The sequence below is a fragment of the Chiloscyllium punctatum genome, chromosome 38 (assembly GCF_047496795.1).
Source record: "Chiloscyllium punctatum isolate Juve2018m chromosome 38, sChiPun1.3, whole genome shotgun sequence".
NCBI lineage: Eukaryota > Metazoa > Chordata > Chondrichthyes > Orectolobiformes > Hemiscylliidae > Chiloscyllium > Chiloscyllium punctatum.
This window is the reverse complement of record NC_092776.1, coordinates 53,139,011-53,158,085: the sequence shown is the minus strand read 5'-3', so window position 1 is coordinate 53,158,085 and position 19,075 is coordinate 53,139,011. Positions and strand designations below refer to the sequence as shown.

The window sequence follows — 19,075 nt, the reverse complement described above, 5'->3', positions numbered from 1 at the left end:
GATGGTGCACACTGTTGCCACTGTTCATAGGTGATGAAAGGAGTGAATATTGATGATTGTGGATGCCAGTCAAGCAGCTTGTTTTATCCTGAATGGTGTTGAGGTTTTTAAGTGTTGTTGGAGCGATAGATAGTGTTCCTTCATACTCCTTATTTGTACTTTCCAGATGGTGGACAGGCTTTGTGGACAAATGTTTGAAATCTATCCCATTTAGCGAAGTGGTACGTTCAGCACAGTGAAGGGTATCCTCAATGTGAAGGTGGGACAGCTTCTCCACAAGGACTGTGTGGTGTTCTTTCCTACTTATACTGTCATGGAAAGATGCATCAGCTAAGGCAGATTGATAAAGACAGGTCATGGAATTCTTTCTCTTGTCTTGTATTCTCTCGGGGTTTTCCCCACCTGCCGAAGGACCTGTCTATGTTGTTTAAGTCTCAGCCTGCTTGGTCAGTCATGGTGCTACTGAGCCAGCCTTGATTATTGATATTAAAGTTCCTCATTTTATGTCTTCGTCACCCTCAGCGATTCTTTCAAGTGGTGTCTGACAAGTGGCAAGTATGAATTCATCAACTTGCCGGGGTTGGGGGAGGAAATGGAGTGGTGCTAGGTAAAGGGAAGAAAGTTTCCTTCCCATTTTTCATCTGACGCCATGAGATTTCATGGGGTCTGGAATCAGTGCTGAGGAATGACAGGGCAGCTACTTTCCAACTGTGCTGCGCTGTGCCACTGCCTCTGATTGGTCTCATACTGACGTGACAGATGCAAGACCTGTGGTGTTTAAAACATTAAGATATGATTCTGTGAGAATGACTGACCATGTTAGACTTGAGGGATGGCCAGTTCTGAAGCACCAGTCTTTGTCACTAAAACTGGGTTGTTGTCAGTGCCCATACTCCTGGCCACACCCAGTGTGCTGAACCATTCCCGAACATAATTAAGAATGAGTAGAAACCAGGGGCCAGCAGCTGAGGTGGCCATCCACTTTGCTCTTCTATCTGAAGATGGTTGCAAAAGTTAGAACCTTGCCCTTTGCACTGATGTGCTGGGCTCCTCTATATTTGAGAGTGGGGTGGTTTGTCAAACACCCTTGACCAGTTGTTTTATTGCCTTCTGTCACTCATGGGTGAATCTGACAGGCTTATAGAGCTTTGATCTGATCCATTGGATTGTTATGTTCTGTCCAATGTACAGCTTCTGCTGTTCTCTATGCAGGTCGTCCTTTGTAGGAGGTTTGCTCTTCGGTCCCAGGTATGCCTGGTGATATTCCAGACATGCTCACCTATAGCCATTGAATCAGGGTTAATCGTCCAGCTTGATGTGAAAAATGGCATCAGAGATCCCCCAAGCCATGGTGTTTATATATATAGTGGTAGAATACTGTACAGTCTTGCTGCTGCTGCTGCTTATGGCACACATCTCAGGAAGCATACATAAGATCTAGGCGACTGAAAACAGACAAAACTTTGGAAGAATGTTGGGAAAGTAGGACCACTCCGAAACGAGGAATTAAAAGGGCTAAAGAGGTTATGAGGAATCTTTAGCAAACAGGGTTAAGGAAAATCCCAAAGCCTTTTATTCATATATAAGGAGCAAGTGGGTAACTAGGGAAAGGGTTGGCCCACTCCAGGACAAAGGAGGAAAGTGATGCGTGGCGTCAGAGAAAATGGATTAGATTTGTGATGAGTACTTTGCGTTGGTATTCACCGAGGAGAAGGACATGATGGATGTTGAGGATAGGGATAGAAGTTTCATTACTCTACTCTGGGTCAAGTCGGCATAAGGAGGGAGGAAGTGTTGAGTATTCTAAACACATTAAAGTGGACAGGTCCCCAGATCCAGATGGGATCTATCCCAGGTTAGTGAGGGAAGTGAGAGAGGAAATAGCTGGGTCTTTAACAGATATCTTTGCAGCATCCTTGAACATGGGTGAGGTCCTGGAAGACTGGAGAATTGCTAATGCTGTCCCCTTGTTTAAGAAGGGTAGTAGGGGTAATCCAGCTAATTAAAGACTACTGAGCCTGATGTCAGTGGTAGGGAAACTGCTGGAGAAGATACTGAGGGATAGGATCTATTCCCATTTGGAATAGGCAATATGGTTTTGTGCAGGCAAAGTCATGTCATAACAACTTAATAGAACTCTGAGGAATTGATAAAGTTGATTGATGAGGGAGGGTCTGTCGATGTCATATGCATGGACTTCAGTAAGGCATTTGATAAGGTTCCCCATGGTAGACTGATGGAGAAAGTGAAGTCACATGGGGTCCAGGGTGTACTAGCTAGATGGATAGAGAATTGGCTGGGCAGCAGGAGACAGAATAGTAATGGAAAGGAGTTTCTCGAAATGGAGAACTGTAACCGATGGTTTTTCACCGGTTGTGTTGGGGCCAAAGTTGTTTGTGATGTACATAAATGATCTGGAGGAAGGTATAGGTGGTATGATTGGCAAGTTTGCAGTTAAAACTAAGGGTTGGTGGGGAAGCAGATAATGAAGGGGACTGTCATAGAATGCAACAGAAGAGAGAGAGATTGGAGAGTTGGAAAGAAAAGTGGCAGATGGAGTTCAATCTGGACAAATGCAAGGTGATGCATTTGGAAGATCCAATTCTAGAGCAATCTATATGGTAAATGGAAAAGTCCTGGGAAAATTGATGTACAGAGAGATCTGGGTGTTCAAGTCCATTGTGCCCTGAAGGTGACAACACAGGTTGATATAAGGCATGCCTTCCTTCATTGCATGGGGTATTGAGTACAAGAGTTAGTAGGTCGTATTGCGGTTGTATAGGACTACGGTTTGGCCACATTTGGAATACTGCGTACAGTTCTGGTCGCCACATTCCCAAAAAGGATGTGGATGCTTTGGAGAGGGTGCAGGGAGTTTCCCCAAGATGTTGCCTAGTATGGAGGGGGCTGCCTATGAAGAGAGGGTGAATAGATTAGGATTGTTTTCATTAGGGAGACTGGTGTTGCGGGAGATCTGGTTGTGGCCTACAAAATCATGAGAGGCATAGACAGGGTGGATAGCAAGAAGCTTTTTCCCAAAGTGGAGGACTCAATTACTAGAAGCTGAGAGTCCAAGGTGAGAGTGGAAATGCTTAAGGGAGATATGCATGGAAAGTTCTTTATGCAGAGGGTGGTGGGTGCCTAGAACATGTTGCCAGTGGAGGTGGTAGAGGCGGGCGCGATAGTGTCATCTCAGATGTATCCTGACAGATATATGAATGGGCAGGGAGCAGAGGGACGCAGGCCCTTAGAAAATAGGCAGCGCGTTTAGATAGAGGATCTGGATCAGCACAGGCTTGGAGAGTGGAGGAGCCTGTTCCTGTGCTGTAATTTTCTTTGTTCTTTGTAACATCCAAATTTGAGCTGCTAGATTTCATCTGAATCCATCACATTTGCCACATGACATGATAGTATCCTCAGTGTGAAGACTTTCAGATGCATCTGTGGCAGTTAGCTTTGTGAGCAGGAGGTTAATTGGGTTTGTGTCATCACTTGGTGTTCTCATCACCTTCCATGGGCTCAGCATATAAACTGTTTTTTAGGACTCTGCCTGCTCAGTTAGTTGTGATGCCTACTCAATGTCCATTACAATGTGCAGCTGAAGTCTCCCCAAAGAGAATATTCTATACCCTTGCTATTCCGTGCTTCATATAAATGATAGGAGTCCTGATTCATCAACTGGGGAAGAGCTATGGGCATTAGAGGGTAGATTTCTCAATCTTAATGTGTCTCTGATAGATGCAGTAACTTCCAAAATTGCTTGCAGGCAGAAGAAAGATTTCTATATTCCCTGGTGAGACCACACCTGGAGTACTGTGTGCAGTTCTGGTCTCCAAATTTGAGGACATTCTGGCTATTGAGGGAGTGCAGCGTAGGTTCACGAGGTCAATTCCTGGAATGGCAGGATTGCCTTACACGGAAAGACTGAAGCGACTGGGCTTGTATACCCTTGAGTTTAGAAGACTGAGAGGGGATCTGATTGAAACGTATAGGATTATGAAAGGACTGGACACTCTGGCAGGAGGGAACATATTTCCGTTGATGGGGGAGTGCCGAACCAGAGGACACAACTTAAAAATACGGGGTAGACCATTTAGGACAGAGATGAGGAGAAACTACTTCACCCAGAGAGTGGTGGCTGTGTGGAATGCTCTGCCCCAGAGGGCAGTGGAGGCCCAGTCTCTGGATTCATTTAAGAAAGAATTGGATAGAGCTCTTAAAGATAGTGGAGTCAAGGGGTATGGAGATAAGGCTGGAACAGGATACTGATTAGGAATGATCAGCCATGATCATATTGAATGGCGGTGCAGGCTCGAAGGGCAGAATGGCCTACTCCTGCATCTATTGTCTATTGTCTATTGTCTAATACTGCATGTGCAGTTGCTGTTAAAATGTAGAGGAGTGTGTCACTCATTCCCTGCACAGCAAAAGTCACAAACAGCATCAAAACCTTATATAGCCATTGCTTCAACCTCAAAATTTCAGTTCACTGCCCCAGTTCAGGAATCTGTTTACTCTTCAATATTTCTGAAATCTGTTGTAACACAGATAATTGACGCACTATTACTGACAATGCTGATGGCTGGCAAAGGTTTCAATTGCTGGTAAGCTTCACAGATAACCTGCAGTATATTTGAAGATCAGGTCGCTGTGATATACTAATGGTTTGCTAAATTTTAAAAAATTGGATGTTTCACAATCTTTACAGATGCAAAAGGTGAAATTCTCTGCTTTTGGCACAGTGGGTTGCTGGTCAAAACTGGCCTTATTTTTGGTCTGGATATGTGAATTGTTTTGCTTGTTCCTCATTATTTCCCATTTGTTTTTTTTGCCCATGTAAATTTCAACCCCACCCTGATCAAGAGGACAGGCGATGTTATGTCCCAAATGTCTGTTTGCTCCATGCCTTCAGCGCTCGTGTTTCCTCCCTTTGATAGCTTTTTAACATATTTTATGACCACTTTGCAGAATTGTTTGCAAATTATGATATCTCTTGTCTAGAGCAAAGTGGCTATTTTCATTACAGTGAAGTGTGTTTCTCAGGCACGGGAACTCTGGTTTAAATGATATCCAGTGCATAACATTAAAATGCCTTCTGACAACATTTTAGCTGAAGGAGGCCATAACAATGCATAGTGGATGTTTATGCTTACACTGTGTTGCTTGGCTGTACAACAAAGTTATAGTAAAGTTCCAATCTTACTAATATCTTTCCATGTTCAGTCTTAAAATAAAATATTCATAAACAGGTTCTTGTCCACCCTCCCCACCAGAGCGTCCGTGCACATGCACACCCCCCTTCGATAGGCATTTGAATGTTGTAAAAGGTTCTGAAGGTACTTTGTACTCATTTCACTTAACTTTTAATGGTTTGTATTGAACTTTTTTCAATAAACATTAGGACCCAGAAGATCTTTTGAATGAAATGAATGGTGACAGTGCTTATTAAATGTTTTCTCTCCAGGTCTACCAGTTCTCATCTGACAGCTACATGACGTATGACCAGCGATATGGAAGAGGTTTAACAAAAGAAACTTTGAAAGATGGTAAGACGTAATCTTCAATTCTTGGAAGTTTGTGCGTCATTCTGAGATTCTGTCTTCTACCTGAAACTATGTTTAACTGTGTTGCTTTTGCCTCCCATCTGCATACAATAACATGCATTATTCAACATGCTGCAAATGTCTACAATACTCTAGCAATGGGCATGTAACACAAAAGCAAAAGTAAAACATTGGCTGTCTGCTTCTGTAATGTCAAGCAGAAGGGATCTTTTGGATTTTTCTGTTGGTGTATTGTAACATGAAATTACATTACAAACACATTACAATTCAGTTTGGAATGTAAGGTTTGTGTAACAGATTAACTTAGAGCAGTACAAGTTATCAAGATCCAATTGTCATTGAACCCCCACAAAATGCTATTACTCAGTTCACTGTTAAAGTCAAGGAATGTCATAGACCTCAAGGAAAAATAAGCCTGGGTGTTATGATTAGTACATGGCCCGCAGTTTGAATTTGAAAGTGCTTTTACTGTCCACCCATCCCCTCAGTTCACTTTCCTCCTCCTCATCAACAGTAGCTCATGCCCACACAATGGTAACCCATAGGAAAACTTCAGTTGATCACTTTTCAACTGCAAATCCATTCAGAAACCAGATAGCATGTTAATCCATGGAGGATTAGGATGGCTGAGCCCAGTTTTGCCCTCAAGCAACATTGGACTCCTTGGAGAGTCATTGCAAATAATTAAGCTAATTTATTTAACCGCCACTTTCCCTGTTAGAGTGCTATTATTGTATTGTTCTACATTATAAATATTTCATCAGTATAGAGTTGAATTGATGGATGTGTTGAAGGTGCCCTTCCTGGAATGTTGACAGCAGCAGGCTCCTTTGTTGAAATGGCAGTCCCAGGAGGAGGCTGCAGCAAGGTAAGCCAGGTACCGGCTGCTTTGGTGTGGTGGGCCCAGCATCAGGTTTGAGCCCAGTTTGGGACGTGGCCAGTTCAAAGGACTCTTGGCAGTGATGATGTCTATGGAGGCAAGATGGTGACGCAGTTCCAGACCATGGCAGGGCCTGGCTGGGGCGGTCTATGGCAACCCGGTGCACCTGAATTTGCAGACTGAGGGATGGATGTTATGGCTTTGTTTTTCTGGTGGTGAGGACTTGTTGTGGAGGTGGGAGAAGTGATCTGGACATTTCCTTTTCTTTTGGCTGTTTTTTTTCTTTCTGATATGGAGATGCCGGACTTGGACTGGGGTGGACAGGATCAAAAATCAAACTACACGAGGTTATAGTCCAACAGGTTTATTTGAAATTGCAAGTTCTCAGAGCTCTGCTCCTTCCTCAGGTATGGTATGTTAGAGAGGTATAAGACACATTACTTATAAGCAAAAAGTTAACATCTTTGAAACTAGTTGCCCTCATTGAATCCTTTCATCAGTTAGGAGGTAGACTGCTGATTGAAATGCAAAGTCCAGATTCCTTTCAAGTCTTTGTCCCAAGATAATTAAAGGATTTATCAATGTACCAGAGTTGTTATCTCAGGTTAGACAATACACTTTAGGTATGGGGCCTGCTTCGAATCTACGTATGTTTTAAGCTGAGGCCCAGTTTCAATTTTTTGACAGAAAAGAACTTGAATGAAATAATTCCTCCCAGCATATGTGTGTGTGTGTGTGTGTGTGTGTGTATATATATATAAAATATGTGTTGTGTGTGAGAGAATGCCTGTCTGTGCGCGTACGTGGGAGTGAGAGAGTAGTTGAAAATAAATGAGAACCAGTTATGGGAGTATATAGTGTGATGGTGTTACCTGTAGTGTGACGTGAACCCAAGATCATGGTTGAGATTACCCTCATGGGTACAGAACACAAGGCACAGACACAGACACTCTCTCAAACGCACAGACACACGCGCACGCACAGACACGCGCACACACACCGACACAGACACGCAGGCGCCCGCCCGCACAGACAGACACGCACGCCCGCACAGACACACCCGCACAGACGCACACCTGCACACCCGCACAGACGCACACCTGCACACAGACACACACGCCGACCGACACGCGGTCACGGGCCCACGAGCGCAGACACACAGACACACACGTTATTTCATTCAAGATTCTTTTCTGTTACGTGACAACAAAATCTAAATCTAAATCTAATCTAAAACTTGCTGCAAAGCAGACTGGTGCTTGAAATTGTATATGTTTCTCGAAGAGGCATTTTTCACTTATTTTTGTTTGTTCTATTGAATCTTTTTTCTTAAAACTCCTTCCCTTAAAGAAAACCTTGGTGTTTTGTACTGTCTTATGCTAGCCTGTTACATAAACCATGCTTTCCAAAGTGGATTGTGAGCGAGATGGGCTCCCAGTGTCAGTTCGTTCTGAGGATTCATCATTCATGGTGCTGTCCATAGGCAGGGTTTGCAAACAAAAACTCTTGGCTGACCAGCTAACACAAAATCAAAATGTGGAAATCTTCAATAAAGATGGAAAATGCTGGAAATGCACAGCACTTAAGTAGCATCTGTGGAGAGAAAAAGTGAGCTTTTCAGACTGTGGATGTTCATTATTTCTGAAAATCATGCTGAATATTTTCAGCAGTTTATGCTTTTATTCACTGAAAAGGTATGTAATCTGTAATAAGTCTATGTGCTTCATTATCCTCACTCCATTCATTGTAACATCAACAAAGAAGTTGTTCTGTTGTTATAATTTTATTAGCCTATGACTGTAATCACCTTGACTGGAAGATGAAATAATAAATCTTAAGAAACAGCTTTCCAAAAATTGAGAATTAAGTGTCTGGCGAATAGCCTAATTGTTTAGAGCAAGACATAGTGAACTTTACATTATTATAAAACAAATTGTGAAAGTTCAGCTGCAGATTTCTAATGATTTGAAAATGCAGTGTTCTTGAAATAGGCACAATTGAATGTTCGTTTTGTGTTCCACTACCAGCTAAGCTTGTATCATGTTGTCGCAGCACAGAATTTTATATTCCTGATTTAATCAGGAGTGGATGATGTGAAGTACACGATAATGTTGAAGTGCAGAAGTAGAAGTCAGCGTTTATCTGCCTTCATGCCTGCTATTATGGCTAATGCTACCTCACTCTAATTTTAATTCATTCAAGTACATCACGTTCGCCCTCCTTGATTTCTCTCCCTTCTCGCCTTTCTCTATAGTGAATACGGATGCAGCATACTTATTTAAAATTTCAGCTATGTCTTCTGGCTTCCCACACAAATTGTTACTTTGGTCCCTAATGGGCCTTATTCTTTCTCTAGTTATTCTCTTATGCCCTTAATAAACTCAAAATGCCTTTAGACATTGTTCCTCAATGATGGGTGTCTTCCAAACGAAAGGTCAACAATAGGCCTAATGTTGTCACAAAATGCTGAATGGATATTTTGATTTAATCTTAATTAGTTGAACGTGTTGTTATGGTTTTGTATTAAATTGAGCCAGACAGCATCCGAGGAGCAGGAGAATCAACGTTTCGGGCCCTTCTTCAGGAATGCTCCTCGGGTGCTGCCTGGCCTGCTGTGTTTTTCCAGCACCACATTTTTCAACTCTGGTCTCCAGCATCCGCAGTCCTCACTTTCTCCTTGTATTAAATTGATCTGATTATTGTATACATGCTAGTCTGAACAAGGAATTTTACTGCTGCTTTTAGGTGTTGTCGAGTAAGAATTTTGCCCATGGGAACAATGTAAAATTAGTTACAGAAGTCTGTCCTTGTATTTATAGAAGAGGAAGAGATTGCTTAGCCTTAAATTCTTACTGAATTATGCAAACTCTAGAGTGGTTCATTAAAAATAACGTCTTTTTGAGATTAATTTTAAGTTACACAAAGTTTTGGAAAAGAAATAACCTATTATACATGCCTGAATTAACTAGAGGCTACTCGTTAGTGTTCAGTTTAAAATGTTTCCAGTTAAATCCTCTGACTCTGGTGCAACTTGTTGAATATGACACTAACTGATGGTGTATGTACTTATCAAAGCAAAATGCTATGGATGGTGGAAGTCAAAACACAAACGGCTTGAAATCCTCAGACCTGGCAGTATCTATGGAAATGACAAATTAATTACTTTTCAGTTGATAACTTTTAAAAAAAGAGGAACGGTTAATTTTAATTGCTCCTCCTAAATGCTGGTTTTGTTCCAGCATCAACAGGGCACACAAAATGGTACAGAAACCCTGAAAAAGAATCTGATTAAAGAAAAACAAAATATTGGTAAAAGGCCTTTTTTTTTGAAGAATGAATGGGTGATTTAACTTTATAGTCATCTGTATTATTTTTAATCATTATCCCTACCCTGCCAAAACTTGTGCTTCTGTTAAATAATGGGAATAGGCCACTCAGTCTTTCGAGCCTGTTGCAACATTGTTTGCTATGGCAGTTCTATCTTTTGGTATTTTTTGTACACCCTTACATTATTGGATTATTTATTTATTGCCATGTGTATCTTGTTACAAAATACAGTGAAAAGTTTTATATACTGACACCACTCTCTGGCACCATCTTAAAACACAGAAAAATAAACCAAAACACAGAATATAAAGGTAGAATAATAATGAAATAAAGATAGTGTTCAACTTTACAGTCCTTCTTGTTAAGTGTTCCGTCATAGGCCATGGGCCTAGTGGCCAGGTACGAGTCCCTATTGCCACTGGAATGAAAGTTGTCACCTATCAGCACTATCTTGCCTCCACCAGCGTCCTTGATAGACCTCGCCAATGCAGATGCTGCCAGCAGCACAAACCCGATTCTGACGTCTTGAGTCCACTTTGGGCTGACCTGCTGACGCGACTGGGTCTTGTACTGGGCCCAAGCTCATTGCGGCCTCCATTAATCTGTGCTGGGTTTATGTGCTGCTGGGAACTCAAACATGCCTTCGTTGCAGTAGCCATGAGTTGGTGCTAGGATTGTCTTGACAATATAGAAGCCACCAAGAACTCAAACCCGCCTTCGCTGCTGCCACACGTCCACGCTGCTGGGCTCACGAGAGTCTGTGTTTGGCTTGCTCACCACCACTGTGCTCTTCAATAAGAAGAAAGGAAAATTAGAGGGTTAAAAAAGCAGATGGAACAGCCAAACCCCAGGCTCAGAAGTGCAATCTGCTGCCATCTTATCAGAAGATCTTATCTGTCTTTCGCTCCAAATCACTCGTCACTCCAGTACATGTTGTTGTACGTCTGGCAATCTAACACATCTGTTTTAAGTCTTTCCCCGAACGGCACCAAGGGTGAAACTAATATCTACTGATAAGATTGCAGTGGTACAAGAAGGCAGCTCTCTACCAGCTTCTTGAGATAATTAGCAATAGGCAAACAGTGCTAATTTTGTCAACAATGCACATATCCCTGCATCCAAAATCTCAAGTCTCAGCACAATTAAAAGTTGGCGTGAGTACACATTCTTCAAATTCCCATATTTTGCTTGATCTGTCTGTTTTCCTTTTCTAGCATTTTCTGTTTGTTTCCAATCAAGTTTGCATCACTGCTACAGTATTGAACCTGCTCCTATCGACGTCAAAAATGGCATGCTGTGTGATTATCACAAAGGCAAACTTCCCTCTTCCATTTTGACCTGTGTGCAACATTTGACAGGTTGACAACTACCTTCATTTGGTTCCGTTCTTGCCAGTCTCATAGCTGGGGAATTAATTGAAATAGCTTCTCCTCCTCCTTAAATCCCTCCCCCACCCCCAAAACATTCTAGTAGCACACGGCAAGTGGATCTTGGGCCCCTAAAAAGTACCTGACCTTTTTATACGTTGTTTTTGCTGGGTGTGCTTTCCATGCATTCAGTGCTTGGGACTGTGATGATAGGGAGCATTCTTCCTAACCCAAAGTCTTCCACAAGATTTGTTTTAAATTCTGCAACTTGTTTATCATCAAGCAAAGCCATGAGTTCAAGTTGAATCAGGGCCTCCCAGTGGTCACATACTGTGAAATCTGGCTTCTGTTGTCTTTATCTTGGTGGCAGATCTGGAAATCCAGATGTTGATGGGTCAATCAGCCAGATACTATTAAAGAAGCCAAATTTAATTATGTGATTATGGGGAGCTGACTGTGGATACCACTACAACACACCACTTGTGATACCCAAACTAAAACAGCAACAATGTGCGAGTTCAAAACTCCGTTAAATATGCACCTTGCATTTTGAGAGACTTGTCTCACACCCCATCCCAACGCAATGAACTATCTTCCAAGCAAACCAGCTCATTTTCTCACAACCTGAGCCTGAACTCTCCAAACTTTCATGAATCTTTCCAACTAGGCTCACTCATTGCCCTCTCCAACCAAGACTGCTAACTTATATTGAGTTTTCAGTATTTGCCTGCTTTGTGTCATGATGAACACACAAGCTTCCAAAGTGATGAAAAGACAGTACACATCCGTTCTTGCTTTCTCAGTGCGGTGCTAATCGCAACCCTGCGGATGTTTACTGAGGACCTCCTGGGAGTTCTTGTGCAGTAGAATATTTCACTTTAGCATCTGAGTCAGATATTTTCTTCCCATTTTATTATGTTAATACCAACACACCATTAGAAGTCTGTTCCTGAAAAAACTGGGGATGCAAAAATCTTTGTTTGCAGACTTGGAAGGATTGAGACAAATAAGCTGTAATCTATGATGCTAATACAAGGGTGTTAGTTAAATTGAGGCGTTCCTTGTGGTGGTGATCTCACAAGTTTGCAGCAGTGTTCCTGTTTTACAGGGATGCCTTTGGTTGTGTTGGCCATCAGATGGTGCTGTGGCCTAGCTTTAAATATGCAAACTGAAAGATTTCTTGCAAGCTCCAAAGCTTAATATTTGATATGTTTCCTGTCACCTACTTCTAAACAATGTGAAAAATAAATCTGTTGACATATGACAATATCTTTTGTTTAAAACCAGTAGTGTCTATAAATTGGCAGCCAAATGGTTCCAAGTTTATGTCCTCACCATTTGTGCTTTGTTTTTTTAATCTGATTTCTCAAAATGGAATGTTTATGCCCACAGCTTGAAGATAAAGGATCAAATTAAGAAAAAAGATTGAGGTTTGCGCAGGAAGGGATAAACTAGATTGTCTCAGTAACTACTTTTGGGCTGTCTGTAGCCTACAGTTTGAGACTTGACTACATGTTGACATAATTCTAGTTGATGTTCAACTAGATTGCCAGTCTCCCCTTTCCCCAGTGTGAAGCAAATGTTTATTTTATACATAAGTGATGAGACTTCGACCATGTTGCTTAGCTGGCTTTCACACTGCTTCTGAGTTTTTAAATTTGTGTCTTGATAGTTTGCTGCCCGAATTAACGGATACTACAAGCTTCAAAGCAGGGTGAAAAAGATGGAGCTGAGAAATAAATGGAGCAGTGACTTTTTTTTTCATATTGTAACATTTCTATGAGGATAGTTTGCAAAATCAAACTCTTTCATTCTAGTTTTCTGCATTAAAGAGAGAGTGGAGTGAGGTATTGGAGCCTAGAGAAAGCTCTAAGAATGGGGTTAGGGGGCAGGGGAGTGTGAGAGAGACCAGAGAGAGCTGTAATGCAACAAAAATTGAGAGAGACAGACCAGCGACAGCTATAAAGGACTAGGGACTGGGAGGGACCACTGAGATCAGAGAGAGAGAGGGACAGAGAGATAAATGAGGTGGTACAGAAAAGGACAGTGAGACCAGAGACAGCGATAAAGCAGGGGAGTCTTGGAGAGACAGACCCCAGAGAGAGTGAAGAGGGGAGGGATTGTGGAGGTCTGGGAGAGACATTGAGCCCAAAGAGTGTGATGAAGGAGGGGAAACTGGGTAAGACAGTGAGATGGTTTGACCAACTGTATTCTAAAGAAAACTGACTTCACAGGAAAGAAGGTAAGTGATCGATTAGGCAGTACGTTTTCTCCCCTTTCCATGAGCCATTACTTTTGTTTCAAACTAGGTGTTCGGGTCAGGACAGCAGTCAATGACTTAATGAGAATAGAAGCACGTACCTAGTCCAGAGGTAATGATCAAAAGAACCGGGGGGTCAGTTTAGTTAAGTTGGCGACATGGCTAATTTGTGATGTAGAATGCTACCAATAGCTTGGGTTCAGTTCCTGCCAGCTGATGTTTCTTATTCTCAACTTTGCCCCTTGTCTGTGGTGCGGTGACTCTTGGGTTAATCCACCACCTATCATGTCTTTCTGTAATGAGACAGCAGTCCTGTGGTCTGGTAAGACTATGGGGATTTTACTTTTACCTTTATTACCAAATGGGTTTGTGGCAAAATGATGTTGGTTTTATGGTTGCCATTAGACCAGCTCTTAATTCCTGATTTCATTAATTGGATTCAAATTTCACTATCTGCCATGGTGGGTTTCTAACCCATGTCCTCGAAGCCTTTAGATTGCTAGTGCAATGTCAACGTCACCTCCAAGAAGGGACCATGATAAAGGATATCACAAAGAGGATACAGAATACTCTACAAGGGACGGGAAATAAGCTACAAGTCCTGGTGCATGTTGGTTCCAATGATGGAGTGAGAGAGCACAGACATTGAAGTCCTAAAGTCAGATATTTAGGAGCGAGGGAGCAAGATTTAAAAGGTAAGACCTACAAGGTACACTTGCTAATATCAAATGCCAACCAGAAATAGGCTACTAGGGAAGATCAAGGTAAAAACAATGACTGCAGATGCTGAAAACCAAATACTGGATTAGTGGTGCTGGAAGAGCACAGCAGTTCAGGCAGCATCCAACGAGCAGCGAAATCGACGTTTCGGGCAAAAGCCCTTCATCAGAAATAAAGACAGTGAGCCTGAAGCGTGGAGAGATAAGCTAGAGGAGGGTGGGGGTGGGGAGAGAGTAGCATAGAGTACAATGGGTGAGTGGGGGAGGAGATGAAGGTGATAGGTCAAGGAGGAGAGGGTGGAGTGGATAGGTGGAAAAGAAGATAGGCAGGTCGGACAAGTCCGGACAAGTCCAGGAGACAGTGCTGAGCTGGAAGTTTGAAACTGGGATGAGGTGGGGGAAGGGGAAATGAGGAAGCTGTTGAAGTCCACATTGATGCCCTGGGGTTGAAGTGTTCCGAGGCGTTCTTCCTCCAGGCGTCTGGTAGTGAGGGAGCGGCGGTGAAGGAGGCCCAGGACCTCCACGTCCTCAGCAGAGTGGGAGGGGGAGTTGAAATGTTGGGCCACGGGGCGGTTTGGTTGATTGGTGCGGGTGTCCCGGAGATGTTCCCTAAAGCGCTCTGCTCGGAGGCGCCCAGTCTCCCCAATGTAGAGGAGACCACATCGGGAGCAAGGGATACAATAAATGATATTAGTGGATGTGCAGGCGAAACTTTGATGGATGTGGAAGGCTCCTTTAGGGCCTTGGAAAGAGGTGAGGGAGGAGGTGTGGGCGCAGGTTTTACAGTTACTTTCACAATCAGGACTCCCGCCCACCTTCCGAGGACGCCTTCGCCCACCTCCAACACACTGCATCCACCTGGACACCCCGTGCTGGCCTATTACCTGCCCTCGACCTCTTCATTTCCAACTGCCGCCGGGACATTAACCACCTCAACCTGTCGACCCCCCTCACCCTCACAACGTGCAGCCCTCCAATCCCTCTGCTCTAATCCCAACCTCACCATTAAGCCAGCGGATAAAGGGGGCGCAGTGGTAGTCTGGCACACTGACCTCTACACCGCTGAAGCCAAACGCTAACTCGAGGACACCTCTTCCAACTGCTCCCTCGACCATGACCCCACCCCCCATCACCAAACCATCATCTCCCAGACCATACAGAACCTCATCACCTCAGGAGATCTCCCACCCACAGCTTCCAACCTCGTAGTCCGGGAACCCCGCACTGCCCGGTTCTACCTCCTTCCCAAGATCCACAAGCCTGACCACCCTGGCCGACCCATTGTCTCAGCATGCTCCTGCCCCACTGAACTCATCCCTACCTACCTTGACACTGTCCTATCCCCCCTAGTCCAGGAACTCCCCACATACATTCGAGACACCACCCATGCCCTCCACCTCCTCCAAGACTTCCGTTTCCCCGGCCCCCAACGCCTCATCTTCACCATGGATATCCAATCCCTCTACACCTCCATCCGCCATGACCAGCGTCTCCAAGCCCTCCGTTTTTTCCTCTCCAGACGTCCCCAACAGTACCCTTCCACCGACACTCTCATTCGTTTGGCCGAACTGGTCCTCACCCTTAACAATTTCTCCTTTGAATCCTCCCACTTCCTCCAGACCAAAGGCGTAGCCATGGGCACACGTATGGGCCCCAGCTATGCCTGTCTCTTTGTGGGCTATGTAGAACAGTTGATCTTCCGTAATTACACCGGCACCACTCCCCACCTCTTCCTCCGCTACATTGATGACTGCATTGGCGCCACCTTGTGCTCCCGCGAGGAGGTTGAGCAATTCATCAACTTCACCAACACATTCCACCCTGACCTTATATTTACCTGGATCATCTCTGACACCTCACTCCCCTACCTGGACCTCTCCGTCTCCATTAGTGACGACCGACTTGACACTGACATTTTTTACAAACCCACCGACTCCCACAGCTACCTGGATTACACCTCTTCCCACCCTATCTCTTGCAAAAATGCCATCCTGTATTCCCAATTTCTCCGCCTCCGCCGTATCTGCTCCCAGGAGGACCAGTTCCACCATAGAACACACCAGATGGCCTCCTTCTTTAGAGACCGCAATTTCCCTTCCCACATTGTTAAAGATGCCCTCCAACGCATCTCGTCCCACATCCCGCACCTCCGCCCTCAGACCCCACCCCTCCAACCGTAACAAGGACAGAATGCCCCTGGTGCTCACCTTCCACCCTACAAACCTTCGCATAAACCAAATCATCCGCTGACATTTCCGCCACCTCCAAAAAGACCCCACCACCAGGAATATATTTCCCTCCCCACCCCTTTCCGCCTTCCGCAAAGACCGTTCCCTCCGTGACTACCTGGTCAAGTCCACACCCCACCAAGGACCCACCCTCCCATTCTGGCACTTTCCCCTGTAACTGTAAAACCTGTACCCACACCTCCTCCCTCACCTCTATCCAAGGCCCTAAAGGAGCCTTCCACATCCATCAGAGTTTCACCTGCACATCCACTAATATCATTTATTGTATCCGTTGCTCCCAATGTGGTCCCCTCTACATTGGGAAGACTTGGCGCCTCCTAGCAGAGCGCTTTAGGGAACATCTCCGAGACACCCGCACCAATCAACCAAACCGCCCCGTGGCCCAACATTTCAACTCCCCCTCCCACCCTGCCGAGGACATGGAGATACTGGGCCTCCTTCACCGCCGCTCCCTCACTACCAGACGCCTGGAGGAAGAACACCTCGGAACACTTCAACCCCAGGGCATCAATGTGGACTTCAACAGCTTCCTCATTTCCCCTTCCCCCACCTCATCCCAGTTTCAAACTTCCAGCTCAGCACTGTCTCCTGGACTTGTCCGACCTGCCTATCTTCTTTTCCACCTATCCACTCCACCCTCTCCTCCTTGACCTATCACCTTCACCTCCTCCCCCACTCACCCATTGTACTCTATGCTACGCTCTCCCCACCCCCCTTCCTCTAGCTTATCTCTCCACGCTTCAGGCTCACTGCCTTTATTCCTGATGAAGGGCTTTTGCCCGAAACGTCGATTTCGCTGCTTGTTGGATGCTGCCTGAACTGCTGTGCTCTTCCAGCACCATTAATCCAGTACTAGGGAAGATCATTGAATGGTTAGAGACAGTGTAAGAAGAAGGATGGCATTGAAACCAGTTCTGGGCAGGAGGCTTCTATTCAAAAAGCCCAGGTTTCACTTTAACAGGAGGAGGAGGGCTGATAGTGACACTGGGCAGTCCACTATTGTGTTAGAGAGGGTTTAAACTAAATTACCAAGGGATAGGCGCTACCATGTAGAAGTAGTTTTTCTTTTTAAAAAAAATCTCCCTTCCCCAATCTATCCAGTTGAGAGACTTAGAGAGAGCATTGTAATCAGTAAGAGCGGATCTGGTTATAGAATGAGAAGTGGTCAATGATTGGCTGGTTTGTATAATGCAAATGGAACCTATCATTTGATCAGTTCCTGATAATTCTGCAAACAAATGCTCCAACACTATGCCGCAGTTGGAAAAACAACAGAACCGTTATGAATGCTGTTTGCTATGAGCTTTGTGGTTTTTGTTGATTTAACTTCACCTGTACTCCTGTAGATGTTTGGAGTTTCTTTGCTATGTGTATGAGTTGGACACATTGATATATGCACTCTGTAAATTCTGCAGGTGCACAATCTTTTTGTTTTTTTAAACATGAAGTCGGGTTTCTCTTTTCCTTTGTTTTGTCCTGTTCATTCCACCAATATGTTTGAGAAACCTGTAGACACCCTGTTCAATCCTGATGCCTGCGTTTGTAGCATTTATTATTTCAATCATGTTGCAGTCTCTAAAATTGGGAAAAAAGGATAAAGGTTATTTATATCTGTACTAAATTGGGAGATAGTTTGTATTGTAACCGGTTAATGTTCTGGGACCTGGGTTTGAATCCTGCCACAGCAGAAGGTATGCAGAGAAGAGCAGGCGTATACAGCTGGTACGCAGAGAGGATTGGAAGTATAACAGTGCATTGGGAAGATGTTGAACAGTGTCTGTGTATACTTATACACTTTGCTTTTTTCTGATTCAGTCAGAATAGGCTCCCAGTGACCTTTTGAATGATCATGTGATGATAGGGGAGAGAGAGCAAGACAACACCCTTTATAGAATCATAGAGATGTACAGCATGGAAACAGGCCCTTCGGTCTAACACGTCCATGCCGACCAGACATCCCAACTCAATCTCGTCCCACCTGCCAGCACCCGGTCCATATCCCTCCAAACCCTCCCTATTCATATCCCATCCAAATGCCTCTTAAATGTTGCAATTGTTCCAGCCTCCACCACATCCTCTAGCAGCTCATTCCATACACGTACCATCCTCTGTGTGAAAAAGTTGCCCCTTGGGTCTCTTTTATATCTTTCCCCTCTCATCCTAAACCTATGCCGTCTAGTTGGACCCCCCAACCCCAGGGAAAAGACTTTGTCTCTTTGTCCTATCCATGCCCCTCATAATTTTGTAAACCTCTATAAGGTCACCCCTCAGCCTCTGACGCTTTAGGGAAAACTGCCCCAGCCTGTTTAGCCTCTCCTTGTAGTTCAGATCCTCCAACCCTGGCAACAACTTTGTAAATCTTTTCTGAACCCTTTCAAGTTTCACAACATCTTTCCGATAGGAAGGAGACCAGAATTGCACACAGTATTCCAAAGATGGCCTAACCAATGTCCTGTATAGCCACAACATGACCTCCCAACTCCTGTACTCAATACTCTGACCAATACAGGAAAGCATACCAAATGCCTTCTTCACTATCCTATCTCCCTGCAACTCCACTTTCAAGGAGCTATGAACCTGCACTCCAAGGTCTCTTTGTTCAGCAACACACTCTAGGACCTGACCATTAAGTGTATAAGTCCTGCTAAGATTTGCTTTCCCAAAATGTAACACCTCACATTTATCTGAATTAAACTCCATCTGCCATTT

General features: G+C 44.2%; 1 protein-coding gene across 1 annotated transcript in view; it reads left to right on the top strand.

Annotated features, from left to right (window-relative positions):
- Positions 1 to 19,075, top strand: part of ipmkb (inositol polyphosphate multikinase b) — a 109,142-nt gene that overhangs the window by 72,535 nt on the left and 17,532 nt on the right. The window contains exon 5 of the mRNA XM_072557868.1: positions 5,465 to 5,546. Within this exon, the coding sequence (XP_072413969.1) occupies positions 5,465 to 5,546 (82 nt within the window). The remainder of the gene's footprint in view (positions 1 to 5,464; positions 5,547 to 19,075) is intronic.